At 38.4% G+C, this 14,400-nt stretch overlaps 1 protein-coding gene across 32 annotated transcripts in view; it reads left to right on the top strand.

The window, feature by feature from the left end:
• The window catches only part of picalma (phosphatidylinositol binding clathrin assembly protein a), a 138,801-nt gene that overhangs the window by 70,473 nt on the left and 53,928 nt on the right, over positions 1-14,400 (top strand). For 22 of the 32 annotated variants that reach the window (XR_012098700.1, XM_073043379.1, XM_073043383.1 and 19 more), the window contains exons 7-11: positions 805-911; positions 1,004-1,045; positions 4,769-4,857; positions 12,522-12,648; positions 13,358-13,497. Coding sequence is in view for 31 of the 32 variants with exons in the window: in XM_073043379.1 (XP_072899480.1) it covers positions 805-911; positions 1,004-1,045; positions 4,769-4,857; positions 12,522-12,648; positions 13,358-13,497 (505 nt within the window). In the remaining variant the exon portion in view is untranslated. The remainder of the gene's footprint in view (positions 1-804; positions 912-1,003; positions 1,046-4,768; positions 4,858-12,521; positions 12,649-13,357; positions 13,498-14,400) is intronic. The other 10 variants (XM_073043381.1, XM_073043385.1, XM_073043410.1 and 7 more) reach the window with 1 other exon arrangement.

The raw sequence follows: 14,400 nt of genomic DNA on the forward strand, positions 1-14,400 counted from the left end.
ATCATTAGACTAGCAGAATGTAGGTGAGAAATGACAGATGGAATTCTGCTGAAAGTTTAAGATTTCTGCTATTGCACATGTGCCCTGGAACTTGCCAGTATTGGAGGTGAATAATGCTAGCTGTTCAAAATGGAATTGCTAGCGAGATCTGTCAGAATTTAGACATCAGTCGCATTTTGGGAGCAAGTCATAATAGTGGGCAATCTTAAATCTGTATTTGGACTACAAATTTATTGTAAATTTGCTCTTATCATTGCAGCTTTCATATATTATTGGAAGGAAAGATAATTACAGTTTGAAACAAATATTCTATTGCACTTTCAGATGATGTATCTTGTTATTAGTGTTACTTAAAATTATTTTGGCCCTGTATTTCTCAAATACCTTTTAGTAGGTAGATTCATACTGCAGTCCTTATGCAGAAATTTGTAATATCAAGTTCAAAATCTCAAAGTTCAAAGTAAGTTTATTGTCAAAGTATATTGTAGTTCACTATATACAACCCCAAAATTTGTTTTCTTAAAGGCATACACAATAAATAGTTAAAAATGAGTGGGAAGTCTGCAGTGCTTAGTTTGGGATATAGTATTGTATTGGCTGAAAATAGTAAATGGTTGTTCCCTTTGAGATGAAAGTTTTCTCAATATCAGATCTGTCTGTCTAGTAACCTGGCAATGTAAGTTGAACAGCAATACCTAGCCATGGGTACTTGTCAAGTCTACGATCAGAGTTTGAAATGATGAGCTGACAGGGAAATAGCCAACTGTTGAACATTTAATTGTTAAAATGTTTTGTATTTGCTAGAGAAATACTTCGATATGAAGAAAAACCAGTGCAAGGAGGCTCTTGATATATACAAGAAATTCCTTACTAGAATGACAAGGATCTCCGAATTCCTTAAGGTTGCCGAAGTAAGGTTTTCTGCGTGGTAAACTACATCTTAAAATATTTTTAATATTCAAATTGTTTGTTGTTAACCATGTGTATTTTTTGTTAAACACAGCAAGTTGGAATTGACAGGGGGGACATACCAGATCTTTCTCAGGTAGGCATCTTTCTATGAATTGGGTGTACTTGCTAATGTCTAGTTCTAGTGTTCTAGTTACAGATGACCCTCATTTTCTTTTTGTGAGAGTTGTGGGGTTGCATTCATAGAAAATGGTCAGTATCGTGGACTTTAGTAACATGAAAATGTGTCATCTACACAAGAAAATAGTTTTTTAAAAAAAATACAAATTCCATGAGAACAAATTTTATTCTGTATCTCAGGTTTTTGAGTAGTGACTTAATTTTTGTAAGAGTAAGTTTCCATTACCCAATTGGCTGTAAAATTGGATTGCCGGTATTTAGTTACTAAACTTATTGTGATACTTCACAGTTGATATGACAAAAAATATAGTTTATCCTTGGCCTTGAAAGATCCCTGTGATGTTTTGCAAATGAGTGAAGAATGTTAGAGAATTTGCATTCAACTCCTCTTGGGTTTTTGACAAATTGCATTCTAATTTTAAGTGCAAATGCTTTGAGCAGCTCCTGCATACTAAGCATACCATTTCCTTGGATGAATTGACAGGCATGGAGTTTCTACTAATTATACTGCTTTGCTGGGCTTCAAGGTACTTTATAAATTATGCTGGGTCTTTTGTGTAGAAGGACTTAATAGGTATGAAATTGACAGAACTGATCTACCTAGATTTAATCAGAACATAGAACTATATACTTGTTAAGCTATTTCAAGTAACATAAAACTGGTAAAATACGGTGTCAGCTGTTAAATTAACACTATTTTAAGAGTTTTTTAAAATGTTAAATCCGTTTCCACCCACATCAGGCTTGATGAGTTTTCTTCACAGTTACCCCTCTTAAACATTACATAGGGGAACATTTAAAGGACTTAAAAAAATAAGTTTTAACATCACCACCTTTTTGTACTGATTTATAGCAGATTTTACATTTAAAACATGAAAGCATAAGAATTGGGAGAAAGAGGCTATATGGCTCTTCAAGCTAGTTCATAAAATCATGATTATTCTAAAGTGGTCTGGGTTCCATTTTCCTACCATTTTCCCCATAAAGATTGCAAGTCGACTGTTTGTTCATCTTGGCAATGAATGCATTCTGTGATTCTGTGTCCATAGTTCTCTTGTAGAAAATACCAGAAATTCCCAACCTTTTGTGAAAAGAAATCCCTTCTTACCAATGGCCTTTGTGATCTTCCATTTTGAACTTGCACCCACATGTTGCAGATCTCCCCAGAGCAAACAGCTCAATTTCTCCTTTAAAATAATATCTTTAAATAAAACCGTCCCTTTTGACCTCCACTTAATGTAGGTATGATTTTGCTCTTATGATTGCCCTTCATTCCCAGGAATCTGCTAAAGAGGCAAGTGAGAAAAGGTTCAATATTGTAAATGCTTTGTGATTACAATCATTTTTAAAACGTAATCATCATTATTCTGGAAAATCTTTAGAGTCTCTTGGAGTCATTTAAACTTATGGCGATTGAATGTATTGCCCATTACAAGACAGGAAAACATAGGAAATACTGAGCTGGTCAGGCATCATCTGTGGAGAGAAAAGCATTTCTGGTCACTGACTTTCCAAAGTAGGATTGCTCTGTTCATTTCTCTACATGCTAAAAATTTTCAGTCTTCTCAGATTTTATTTCAAATTTCCACATCTACATTTCTTTGGTTTGTGTATATTTGCTTAACTGCTAAACAGCCTTTTTTTTGCCAACCCTTTGCAATGGAAAAAGTTACTTTGAGCAGGCTGGCTGAAGTAAATGCTGATTTTTTTTTTCTTGCAATTTCAAAGATGTATTCATCTACCACTTTATTTTGTACATACTGAAGTATTCATTCCATCAATATCCCCTTCGTTTCTTATTGTGCGGCCTGTTTTTGTTGACTCTTCAGATTTGGTTTCTGCTCTCATTTAGCCCCACTTCCATGTCATTGCCATTGCAAAATCTTAAAAGAAATGACTGTACTTTTCATAAGGAAAAACAAAAGATGACACATTTATTTTGAATTGAAACAGGAGATAATAATTGCTCTTGAAATTACATATTTCAGAGGTTAAAATTTTAGCCAGATTTTTTAGACCATAAGAATTAGGCCATCTGACCCATTTGAGTCTGCTCTGCCATTCAGTCCTGGCTGATTTTTTTTCTCCTCCTCAACCCCAGTTCCCGATCTTCTCCCCGCAACCTTTGATGCCATGTCCAATCAAGAACCCGTCAATCTCTGCCATAAATACACCCAGCGACCTGACCTCCACAGCTGCACATGGCAACAAATTCACCACCCTTCTATTTTATGTTGTAGTAGCATATTCATGTAATAAAGTCATTAATGTTGCTTTCTATTTAGAATTGTGTCAACTAAAATAATGAAAATGAAAAGTATATTCCAATCATGCGAATACTTATTTAAATTGGTTAAAAAAAACTGTCCTTGGGTTACGAGTGCCCAGCCTATAGAATCCCCTAACTAAGAATAAGCTTCTAGAATATTAAATGCACAAGTCTATCATATATACATATGCTTATTCCTACAAATGGCTGAATTGTTTTTTGTTTGTGACCACCCCCCAACCCTCACCTCAGATTTTGGTAATTATTCCTCCTTAAGTCACACAAATGTTTTTGATGCCATCTATTGCAATACTACAGGTCTATGATTAGTGTAAAATAATTACTGTGCATTTTCTGATTTACAAGCAAAATCAATTTGGGGACATTTTTGAAGATGAAATTTGTTTGTTATCTGGGACAGGCTGTATATTTAAAGTTAGTATAAAGGGAAAATCTTTGTTTTTGTTTTCCATTGCATTTTTAAAATTGGAAGCATTTCCTCATGATATGACTTAGCTTGGATTTTCCAGTGCCATCCAGATGACACTTCCTTACATAGTTTCTCTATTGAGGCAAATATCTTCAGCTGTGGTGTATTGAAAATGTTCAATTTTAAAATTGTGTTATTTCCAATCGCTGCCAATTCATGTTTGAAATTTACAAATAATAGAACTAAGCATCTTTCCAAAAAAAATGTTTAATATTAGTTAATTGCACAGTGGGGTTTCTTAAACCAGTGAAGTGCAACCATATGGAAAATCAAACTTACTTGGCACAGCCAGTAACAGAACTTGACTAATTTTCATGATCAGTTTATAATGGCTGCCATCTTGATGGAATGACTTATTTTAAAATGTTTTTCCAGAACATTTCCTGGCTGAAGGAATTGAAGTGTCCTAATTTGTCTATGCAGAAGCATTTTTGCATTCAAAGAGCTTTGCTTTATATACATTTCACAGAACTGAAACTAGTCACTTAATTTTGAAGATAATTCTGCCCAGTAATTGAAGGATTGAAATTCTGGTGCAGTTTAACAAAGCATAGCCATCTGCATATTACCCCTCAACCATCAGGCTTCTGAATCGGAGGGGGTAACTTAATTTGACTTGCTCATCAACTGTTTCCACAACCTTTGGACTCACTCTCAAGAACTCTTCATCGCATGTTCTAGCTATTTGTTGCTTTTTAAAAATTTATTATTAGTTTTTGTTTCTTTTTGTATTTGCTCAGTTTGTTGTCTTTAGCACATGGGTTGTCTGCCCTGTTGGTGCGGTCTTTAATTGATTCTATTATGGTTATTGGATTTATTGGGTATGCCCACAAGAAAATGAAACTCAGGGTTGTATATGTAGTTTGATAAATTAACTTTGAATCTTAATATTACAGTTTTTTTCCCCCTTTGCATCTTAGGCACCAAGTAGCCTCCTTGATGCATTAGAACAGCATCTAGCTTCATTGGAAGGAAAGAAAGTTAAAGATTCTTCAACAGCTGCTAGCAGGTAATTTGCATTGAGTTAGACTACTTATTAAAAAGTCACAATGAATGTGAGAGAATATGACGGTCCATCTCTCAGGATCCATTATTTCTCCCTTTATGATGCAGGTCCAGGAGCTACAGTTAGTAATGCAGAAAGGGATCCTTTGATGTAAACAAGACTGTCAGAGAGTTGAGATGTAAAGTTCTCAGACTCCGTCTCCACTGGCATTGCAAATTTAGCTGATCCTGTACAGTAACGACAGGCCATTTGATTGTTAAAGTTACAATGTTTTGTTAGTAAACTTGCATGCTGTATTAGTCCCTTAATTCCAGTAAAGTGATAGTATGACTAAAACCTCTTCCACTGTTAATTTAAATAGGAACTGAGAGAGAAAGATAGATAGTGATAGATACACGCTGAGTCCTTTAGGCTTGCTATTTACTTTCAAAATTCAAAACTCCAATTATTTTGAATGGCATTCTATTTAAGGCTTTGTACATATGAAAGCTGCAGTTTGTATCTGAAAAGACCAGCCCATCATTGAATAGCAATGCATATCCATAAAAATATTGATATCTTTTAACCACTTGGTCTTAACTGATGCAGAAGAACTGGTTGGGAATTTCCTAGGGAGCTTATGAAGTTCAGCTTGTCAGGTGGTGACCAATGGTAGTTGATGCAATTGTCTTTTAGGAAAAAAATTGAACAAACTTCTTTAGCTTTCTGAAGGAGATTGGATTCAGGAAACATTTATCAGTTAAGCATAGTAAGGTATTACAAATATAATTATGTTGAAGTGACTTGCATAATTTTTCAAAGTCTATCTCATCATTTGTTACTGCACTTTCACTTTGAGCTTTAGCATTGAAATCTACTTCACTATATATAGCATACTGTTCCAGGTTAAAATAGCTCCATTGCAAAGTATACAGTGCCTTGAAAAAGTATTCAGCCCCCATACTACTTTCATATTTTACTGTCTTTGTTTTCTACATTTAAAATGTGTTGAGTAGAATTTGAGGTAATATGCAAAACATTGTGCATCATGTCAAATCAAAAACAAAATTCCAAAACCTGTCTACAATTTATTTAAGATTAAAAGCCAAAATTGTGAGGCTGCAGAACTATTCGTCCCCTTAGTAATTAGATTTTGACAGACCAAACAAAAATGAAGACAACAGAGCATTCAAGATGAGTCAGGGAAATGATAATAGAGAAGCACAAATCTGAGAAAGAGTACAAGATCATCTCAAAGGCATGGAACACAACTTTGAGCTCAATGCAATCCATTGTGAAACCACAGCCACACTGCCTAGATCAGACTGCTCCTCTAAGCTTAGTCACCAGAAAAGAATGCCACTTGAAAGAGGTGAGCTGCAGAAGTCATTGGATGCAACTGGAGGTGAAGTTCATGGCTCCAGAATCTCTAAGGCCTTGCACATAAAAGGTGTTTATGGAAGAGTGGCAAGGAATAAGCTCTCTTTTTATTTATATATCAAACATCAAACAAAACTGCTTTAACCAGTATATACCATTATATAGAGCTAAAGGGAAGTAGTCATCCCTAAGTTGCAGAAGGTAGGTACCTGAGCGACTGTCAGGAAAGGTAAAGGGAATAGGCAGGCTGTGTAGAGTACTCCTAAGGCCGTTCCCCTCTATATTGGATACTGTTGGGGAGGGTGCAGGGGATGAATGATCTACCAGGGGAAAGCTGCAGCAACCTGATCTCTAGCACTGAGTCTGCCTCTTGTGTCTCAGAAGGGAAGTGTTGAAGAGAAGTGCAGTAGTGTTAGGGGATTTCATAATTACAGGAGCAGACAGCAGATTCTGTGGACAAGAAAGAGATACCCAGAGGGTATGTTGCAACCCAGGTGCCAGAGTCAGGGATGTCTCAGGTTGGATTCACTGCATTCTAAAGAGGGAGGGTGCACAGTTGGGGGTTGTACTTAGTGGTATTAATGACTTGGGTAGGAAAATGGAGGTTTTAAAGAGAGAATATAGGGAGTTAGGTAGGAGCTGAAAATCAAGACCTACAGGGTAGTAATCTCTGGATTGCTGCTTGTGCCATGCACCAGTGAAGGTAAGAATAGGATGATTTTGCAGATGAATGTGTTATTGAGAAACTGTTGCAGGAGGCAGGGTTTGAGATTTCTGGATCTTTAGAAACTCTTCTGTGGAAGGTGTGGCCCATATAAAAAGGAACAGATTACACCTGAGCCCAAGGGGAATCAAAATCCTTGCAGGCAGATTTTCTAGAGCTGTTTGGGAGGGTTTAAATTTGGCAGGGGAATGGAGCAAGAGTGATCAGGTAAGGGTGCGGCAGTTGGTATACAACTAGATGCAGTATTTAATGAGACTGTGAGAAAGGACAGGCAAAATTTCAGTCAGTTGGATGAGCTGCAATGTAGAAGGAGGACAACATCGTAAAAGGTGATGAATATTGGACTAAAGGTGTTATATTTGAAGGCATGCAGTGTACGGAATAAGGTAGATGATCTTTACAGCAGTTAGAGTTTGGCAGGTATGATATTATGGGCATCACTGAGTCATTATTGAAAGAAGATCATAATTGGGAGCATAACGCCCAAGAATACACATTGTATCAAAAAGATAGATGGGTTGACAGAGTGGCTCTGTTAGTAAAAAAAAATAAAATCCTTAGAAAGAGGTGACATTGGCATAGAATCCTAGTCAGTGGGGTCATGAAACTGCAAGGGTAAAGTGGCCCTGAAAGGAGTTACATACAGGCCTCTGAGCAGTAGCCAAGATGTGAGATATAAATTACAATGGGAGACAGAAAAAATGCATATCAAAAGGGTAATGTGATAGTCATGGAGGATTTTAATATGCAGATAGATCAGGGAAAATCAGGTTAGTTCTGGAACCCAAGAGAGGGAATTTGTAGAATTTCTACGAGATGGCTTTTTTAGAGCAGCCTGTGGTTGAGCCCATTTGGGGAATGGCAATTCTGGATTTGGTGTTATATAGTGAGCCAGATTTGATTAGGGAGCTTAAGGAAAAGGAACCCTTAGGAGACAGTTATCATGATATGATGGAATTCATCCTGCAGCTTGCAGAGAAGCTAAAATCGGATGTAGCAATATTAATGGAGTAAAGGGAATTAGATGCATCAGAGAGGATCTGGCTAACGTTGATTAGAAGAGGACACTAGCAGGGATGATGGTAGAACAGCAACAGCTGTAGTATCTGGGAGCAATTTGGAAGGTGTAGGAAAGATGCTGTACATCCCAAAGATGAAGTATTTTAAAGGGAGGATGAGGGAACTGTGCAGGACAAGGGAAAGCATAAAGGCAAAAGGGAGGTCATATAATATAGTAAATATTAGTGGGAAGTTAGAGGATTGGGAAGCTTCTAAAAATCAACAGAAAGCAATTTTTTTAAAAAAGCATAAAGAGATGAAAAATGAAGGTAAGATCGCCCATGGTGTAAAAGAGGATACCAAATGATTTTTCAGATATAGAAAGAGTAAAGGAGAGATGAGAGTGGCTATCGGACTGCTAGAAAATGACGCTGGAGAGGTAGTAATGGGGGATAAAGAAATGGCAGATAAACTTAAGTGTTTTGCTTTAGTCTTCATTGTGGAAGACAAAAGCAGAATGCCAGAAATGTGAGTGTGTCAGGGAGCAGAAGTGAGTATTGTCGCTATTGCTAAGAAGGTTCTTGAAAAGCTGAAAAGTCTGAAGGTAAGTAAGTCATCTGGACCATATGGAGTACACACTAGGATTCTGAAGGAGGTAGCTGAAGAGATTATGGAGACATTAGTAATGATCTCTTAATAATCACTAGATTCTGGAACAGTTCCGGAGGACTGGAAAATTGCAAGTGTCACTCCTCTCTTCGAGAAGCAAGGGAGGCAGAAGAAAGGAAACTGTAGGCCAATTAGTCTGACTTCAGTGGTTAGAAGAAGTTGGAGTCTATTATTAAGGATGATGATTCTGGGTACTTGGAGGCACTTGACAAATTGGCCAAAGTCAGCAATGATTTCCTTAAGGGGAAATCCTGCCTGACAAATCTGTTGGGATTCTTTGAAGAAGTAACAGGCAGGATAGACAAAAGGGAGTCAGTGGATGTTGTTTATTTGGATTTTCAGAAGGTCTTTGACAAGGTGCCGCAAATGAGGTTGTGTAACAAAATAAGTGCTTGTGGTATTAGAGGAAAGATGAGAAGATGGATAGAGATTGGCAGGAGGTAAAGAGTGGGAATAAAGGCCCTTTTCTGTTGACTGCAGTGTGCCGCAGGTGTCAGGTTTTTTTCCACATTATGTGTCACTGATTTGCCTCAAGGATTTGATGGCTTTGTTGCCAAGTTTGTGGATGATATGAAGGTCGGTGGAGAGGCAGGTAGTGCTGAAGAAGCAGCGTGCCAGCAAACAGACAGACAGGTTGGGAAAATGGGCAAAGAAGTGGCAGATGGAATATAGTGTAGGGTAGTGCATAGTCATGCAATCTGGTAAAAGGATTAAAGGTGTGACCTATTTTCTAAATGGGGAGATTACTCAAAAATCAGATGTGCAAAGGAATTTAGAGTCCTCTTGCAGTTTCTACAAAGGTTAACTTGAAGGTTGAGTCAGTCTTAAGGAAGACAAGTGTAATGTTAGCATTTATATTGAGGGGACTAGAATATAAGAGTAAGGATGTAATGCTGAGGCTTTGAGGCATTGGTCAGACTACATTTGGATTATTATGAGCAGTTTCAGGCTCCTTGTTTAAGAAATGGTGTGCTAGGATTGGGGAGGGTCCAGAGAAGACAATAGACAGTAGGTGCAGGAGTAGGCCCTTCGGCCCTTTTAGCCAGCACCACCATTCACTGTGATCATGGCTGATCATACACAATCAGTACCCCGTTCCTGCCCTCTCCCCATATCCCTTGACCCCGCTATCTATAAGAGCTCTATCTAACTCTCTCTTGAATGCATCCAGAGACTTGGCCTCCACTCCTTCTAGGGCAGAGCATTCCACATATCCACCACTCTCTGGGTGAAAAAGTTTTTCCACATCTCTGTTCTAAATGGCCTACCCCTTATTCTTAAACTGTGGCCTCTAGTTCTGGACTCACCCATCAGCGGGAACATGCTTCCTGCCTCCAGTGTGTCCAATCCCTTAATAATCTTATATGTTTCAATCAGATCCCGTCTAATCCTTCTAAATTCCAGTGTATACAAGCCCAGTCGCTCCAATCTTTCAACATATGACAGTCCCGCCATTCTGGGAATTAACCTACGCTGCACTCCCTCAATAGCAAGAATGTCCTTCCTGAAATTTGGAGACCAAAACTGCACTCAGTACTCCAGGTGGGGTCTCACCAGGGCCCTGTACAGCTGCAGAAGGACCTCTTTACACCTATACTCAATTCCTCTTGTTATAAAAGCCAGCATGCCATTAGCTTTCTTCACTGCCTGCTGTACCTGCATGCTTGCTTTCATTGACTGATGTACAAGAACACCTAGATCTCATTGTACTTCCCCTTTTCCTAACTTAACTCCATTTAGATAGTAATCTGCCTTCCTGTTCTTGCCACCAAAGTGGATAACCTCACATTTATCCACATTAAACTGCATCTGCCATACATTTGCCCACTCACCCAACCTGTCCAAGTCACCCTGCATTCTCATAACATCCTCCTGACATTTCACACTGCTACCCAGCTTTGTGTCATCGGCAAATTTGCTAATGTTACTTTTAATCCCTTCATCTAAATCATTAATGTATATTGTAAACAGCTGCGGTCCCAGCACCGAACCTTGTGGTACCCCACTGGTCACAACCTGCCATTCCGAAAGGGACCCGTTAATTGCTACTCTTTGTTTCCTGTCCCCTAGCCAATTTTCAATCCATGTCAGTACTTTGCCCCCAATACCATGTGCCCTAATTTTGCCCACTAATCTCCTATGTGGGACTTTATCAAAAGCTTTCTGGAAGTCCAGGTACACTACATCCACTGGCTGTCCCTTGTCCATTTTCATAGTTACATCCTCAAAAAAACTCCAGAAGATTAGTCAAGCATGATTTTCCCTTCATAAATCCATGCTGACTCGGACTGATCCTTCTACTGCTATCCAAATGTGTCGTAATTTCCTCTTTTATAATTGACTCCAGCATCTGTCTCACCACTGACGTCAGGCTAACCATTCTATAATTCCCTGTTTTCTCTCTCCCTCCTTTCTTGAAAAGTGGGACAACATTAGCCACCCTCCAATCAGCAGGAACTGTTCCTGAATCTATAGAACATTGGAAAATGATTACCAATGCGTCCACGATCTCTAGAGCCACCTCTTTAAGTACCCTGGGATGCAGACCATCAGGTCCTGGAGACTTATCAGCCTTCAGACTCAACAGTCTATCCAACACCGTTTCTTGCCTAATATAAATTTCCTTCAGTTTATCCTCTACCCTAGTTCCTTTGGCCACTATTACATCTGGGAGATTGTTTTTGTCTTCCCTAGTGAAGACAGATCCAAAGTACCTGTTCAACTCTTCTGCCATTTCCTTGTTCCCCATAATAAATTCACCCGTTTCTGTCTTCAGTGGCCCAATTTTGGTCTTAACTATTTTTTTGCTATTCACATACCTAAAGAAGCTTTTACTATCCTTCTTTATATTCTTGGCTAGAAGGTTCACAAAATGATCCTAGGAATGAAAAGGTTAGTATATGAGGAGCATTTGATGGCTCTGGGCCGAAACACACAGGAGTTTAGAAGAATGATGTTCTCAGTGAAATTTGTTGAATATTGAAAAGTCTGGCTAGAGTAGATGGGAAGAGGATGTTTCCAGTTGCGGGAAGTCTAGGATTAGAGGGCACAGCCTCCGAATAGGGAAAGGCATCCATTTATAATAGGGATGATATTTTCTTTAGCCAGAGGGTTAGTCTATGGAATTCATTGCCACAGATGGCTTTTCAGGCCAAGTCATTGGGTATTGTTAAGGACATGTACTTAATGTGTTTTTGGTTCATCAATAGTTATGAAGAGAAGGCTGGAGAATGAGGTTGAGGGGGATAACAAATCAGCCATTTTGGAATGGCAGAGCAGACTCGATGGGCTGAATGGCCTATTTCTTTTCCGATGTCTTATGTTCAAGCTGCGTCCTCTAGGCTGGTGTTGAGAATCCCATCACTTTGTACTTTGTAGGTGGCAGAGAGGGTTTGGAAATTGAGAGTTGAATCACCTGCTAGACTGTTTAGTGTCTGGTCTGGCCTATTAAGAATTGCCACATCTATTATGAGGAGATGCACAAGAATGTTGAAGATGAGGAAAGTGTTACTGTGTATCCCATGGGGAGTTGAGTAAATGGCTTGCAAACATTTAATCATACTTGGCATGTGACATCTGTTCATGCCAAAGTTTCATAATAGCATTTAAAAATGAGTGTAAGTTTTATATCCACATTTTTGTTGGAGTGGGTTAGACTTACAAATGCATGTATTGATTTGTTACATTTGCTCATTAAATGTAGGTGTTTCTTCGAACTCTGAGAAACAAATTCCTCTCATTTGGGTTAGTTTTTTCTCATCATGGATTTGAAGGATTCAGTCCTAAAATACAGGTTCCTTAATTGTACAAAATATGGAAGTTATTATGTTGGATTTGTTAAATCCTGAAGACCTGTTATTTGATTTGCATCACTACTTTCAGTTACTCATTTTTATACTTTCTCTTTATTTCTCAGGGCTAGCACCCTTTCAAATGCAGTCTCATCACTTTCTAACACTGGCATGTCACTTAGCAGAGTAGATGAAAGGGAAAAACAAGCCGCTTTGGAGGAAGAGCAGGCCCGATTGAAAGCACTCAAGGTGGTGTGTTGTGTTTTTGCTTCTCTTCTACTTTAATATTGTTCCAGCTGAATTAAATTTGAGGTCATGTTACTTAGAACTTGTGTACTTATAATGTTCAGACATGAAAATGATGTGTTGCCTTTTATGAATCCATTGTACATTCATTTTCAATTCAATATACTGTTTTCCTTAGCTTTGTTTACCAGGCTGAACCCCTTGGCCCCACTACCAGGCTCTACATGACCAACCCATTTGTTGTGTTTCAGCCCTCTCTCTTTGTGTCCTCCAAGTTTATTCTGCATAAAATCTATTCCTACTCCTGTGACCCCGCATCTTGTTAAACTACAGACGACTGAACCAATCATTTTTTAAAATCTTAACTATTGTGTATATCATAGTAGATAGATAACAAAATCAGTATTAAGTGATTTACCTTACGTTGATGTGAATTGTTGTGAAATGTAAAAGAGTTAAGAAGATCCAGAGCAGCAGACACAAAATGCTGGAGGAACTTGGCAGGTCAGGCAGCATCCATGGAAATGAAGAAACAGCTGACAGTTTGGGCCAAGACCTGTCTTAAGAACATCATACATTTAATATAGAGAATTGTTCTGAAAAATTTCCTGTTGTCCAATTGCATATAAGCCTACGTGGAACAGCTGGTTTTTGTGATTAGTTTTGGCTGATTAAAACTTATGTCTGTAAAATAGTTGGAGTTGTTTTCTAACAGGAGCAGCGTTTGAGAGAACTTGCAAAGACATCCTATCCATCTTCTGGAACTACAGCAGCATCACCCAGTTCTACTTCAGGTGGAAGTATCAACACAACAGCAGCCATAGACCTCTTCTCTACCCCTAGCTCTTCCAATAGGTATGAAGTTAGCAGCTGCAATTTTTTTTTTTGAAGTTTAAAGGTGGCTGCTGAATTTGACTGAGGAAGTAAAGTTTACAACAGAACTTAATATTGCAAATGCAAAAATATGGCTGATGCTGGCAAACTGAAATAAAAACAGTGTTTAATTACTCAGCAGTGCAGACTGAATTTGTGGTGTGAGAAACAGTTACTTTATCAGATCTTTTGTCAGAACTGGTAAAAGGAGATCAGTGAGAGAGTTAGAGGGGGAAATGTCAAAGTGTGAGATTTAGAACCTGCTTGTTGGAAATCTGAAATAAAAGGGAATACTAGACATACAAGACAGATCAGGGTGCTTCTGTGGAGAGAGCCAAACAGCTGAATTAATGCTATAGGTTCATGACTTTGGAAATTTTCTTTAGAGTGCAGTGTGATCTCAATTGAAAAATAGACCTGTACTGTATTGGCAAAATTCTAAAGTTGCTGAAAAGCCAGGCAAATTAATATCCCTAGCTTTTAGGCTTGAATCACTCTTATTTGGCTATATTGTGATTCACATAATTGATATCAAATTCAATAAATTAGTGCGGTAATTAGAGCTCTTGTCATGGGAGGGGCTTACCCTCGGGCAGAGAAAAGATTCAAGGATATGCTCAGTTTCTTTTTAAGTGCAGCAAACCCTTGGATCCTGTGAAACTGAAAAGGCTTTCTCAGTTGCCTTTTGCCCATCTGCAAAAAAAATCTGCAGTTTCCACGTTGGTTTCATTGTATAGGATGGTGAATATCGGTAGATTGGGTTGAGGAGTTTGATTTTACGGTGTTCACCAAGTTTAGCGATTAGTTTGCAGACGTTTCGTCATCAGTCAAGGTAACATTCTCAGTGTGCAGTTGTTGGTGTTTCTCTCTGGGAGTGCTCACGTT

The sequence above is a fragment of the Hemitrygon akajei genome, chromosome 4 (assembly GCF_048418815.1).
Source record: "Hemitrygon akajei chromosome 4, sHemAka1.3, whole genome shotgun sequence".
In the NCBI taxonomy this organism is placed as follows: domain Eukaryota; kingdom Metazoa; phylum Chordata; class Chondrichthyes; order Myliobatiformes; family Dasyatidae; genus Hemitrygon; species Hemitrygon akajei.